The following is a 2,268-nucleotide window of genomic DNA, read 5'->3' on the forward strand; positions in this document are numbered from 1 at the left end:
CTTAGTTTATTTTACTTAGTCACTTCGGCCTTCGTCAACACTTAGCTTCATTTAACTTCTCTTCCGGACTTAGTCAATCTTCAAACTTCATTGGCACTTAGTTTATTTCTTCTCTTCCGGACTTAGTCAATTTTTGAAACTTGGGCACTTATCTTATTTTACTTCACTTTTGGACTTAGTCACTTCGGCCTTCGTCAACACTTAGCTTCATTTAACTTCTCTTCCGGACTTAGTCAATTTTCAAACTTCATTGGCACTTAGTTTATTTCTTCTCTTCCGGACTTAGTCAATTTCCGAACCTTGGTCACTTAGTTTATTTTACTCCACTTTTGGACTTAGTCACTTCGGCCTTCGTCAACACTTAGCTTCATTTAACTTCTCTTCCGGACTTAGTCAATTTTCAAACTTCATTGGCACTTAGTTTATTTCTTCTCTTCCGGACTTAGTCAATTCTCGAACCTTGGTCACTTAGTTTATTTTACTACACTTTTGGACTTAGTCACTTCGGCCTTCGTCAATAATTAGCCTCATTTAACTTCTCTTCCGGACCTAGTCAACTTCCGAACTTGGGCACTTAGTCTATTTTACTTCATTTAGTCACTTCGGCCTTCGTCAGCCCTTAGCTTCATTTAACCTCTTCTTAGACTTTGAAACTTTCCAACTTCATTTAGCCTCTACTACTACCTGCACTAGCGAACTAAGTACTCCGCAAGGTTAATACCGAAAGGCATAAGAGCCTTTGACGGTTAAGTGTACCGGGCATAAGAGCCCACAGCGCTCCCCAACTGGTTAGGGCGAAAGGGGTATAAGAGCCCCTTTCCTATCATCTAATCCAACACCAGCCAATTGTTCATTGCTCACTCCATTTAGTTCCACCCCAAACTTTATTCAACCTTTCATTCTACATGTAACAACACTCTTAGTGCATTAGCTTCTATCTATAACTACAGTCTTGCTACCATATTCACACCGTTTCATCCTTGACTTTACTTAAAGCAACGCACTTGGCGACTTGTTGATAGAAAACTTCACTCTACCAATTAATTAAATCACTTGTCTACGTACCACAGCAACTTGCTTTTAACTTCACTTGTTCATTTCGTGTCCTCTTTAAAAGTAGCACTGTATCTACTAGCCGCGTCACGGCGACCGCCATCAAAAGAACCGCCTATCGGCCACTTGCCTAGGACTGCCCCGCCTCCCGGGGACCAGACACCGACAACGGGCCTGGGCAAGCCTAGGGATGGACCGACTCCATCGCCCAAACTCCCGCATCCGCCGCCCAAGCTCCCTATGCTCCCTACGGTGTTATGCCCTGAGGTCGCACGGGCCACCACCCTTCTTATCGACCCTTGTGTCGCCCAGCGTGCCCCCGGATGGCAAAGGTGTCTCTAAAGGGGCGAAGCCGTCTGCCTCGCCACTGCCGGATTCGCCTGACTCCCCGGGCTCAAGCGTGCCGTCAGCGCGAGTGAGTCGGGATGCACCCCTTGATGATGCTGCCTCGCCCTCTGCGCAGGACATCACTCCCCCCCGTGCTGCAATGTCTTCCCTTTCGCCATTCCAGGACAACTCCATGAGGTTGCTCACCTCCCCTAGGTCCGCCTTTGTCCCAATCAACCCTGCGGCTACCTCAACCCCATCCTCGGTGCTTACTATGGTTCGCGCCACTCCAGCCAACCCCACTTCCGTGAACCCGAGCAACACCGTCCGCCTTAATACAACAAGGCCTCCATACGGGGACCCAGCACGCCCCCCACCTACTACCACCTGCCCCCCCCGAGAGACCAACCCTCACCTCACCTCAACCTACCCAGCAACCTAGAAGAACCTCCCCCCTCCAAATTTCGGGCCTCCCTAGAAGCTGCAGTCAGCGCGGGTTTTCCCAAGCCTGGCGAGCGGTTTTCCCGGGACTCAGCCAAGTCTCTGGAATAGTAAATACAGACAGAGGCACAGCCGTGGTACATGTAACGACCACGGAGATGGACTTCCTCAGGCGCGGATACCGCCTCCTAGACCACCGCCTGGGGGAGCCGCTCCGATGGCATTTCCCCCCCGACAGCAGGAATCGTCCACCCTCCGAATCGCCTACTAATGATCGTGCCCGCACATGCTTTGTTGTGTGCGGAGTTCATTTCTCCACCAGGGTGGAAGTTATCGGCCGGAAGCTGGAGAGGATGGGCATCCGGTTCGTCGAGGCATGGAGGATAACTGACTACAGATACCGGAGAACGAAGTACATCCGGGTCCTCCTCCGAGACACACAGGCAG

At 50.5% G+C, this 2,268-nt stretch overlaps 1 protein-coding gene across 1 annotated transcript; it reads left to right on the forward strand.

The window, feature by feature from the left end:
- The first annotated feature begins 1,243 nt into the window (after positions 1–1,243).
- LOC124163000 (proline-rich receptor-like protein kinase PERK10) lies at positions 1,244–1,822 on the forward strand. Its single transcript, XM_046539781.1, has one exon. The coding sequence runs from the start codon at positions 1,244–1,246 to the stop codon at positions 1,820–1,822; it is 579 nt and encodes a 192-aa protein (XP_046395737.1).
- Positions 1,823–2,268: the final 446 nt, after the last annotated feature.

Source organism: Ischnura elegans, chromosome 7 (genome assembly GCF_921293095.1).
Source record: "Ischnura elegans chromosome 7, ioIscEleg1.1, whole genome shotgun sequence".
NCBI classification, from domain to species: Eukaryota; Metazoa; Arthropoda; class Insecta; order Odonata; family Coenagrionidae; genus Ischnura; species Ischnura elegans.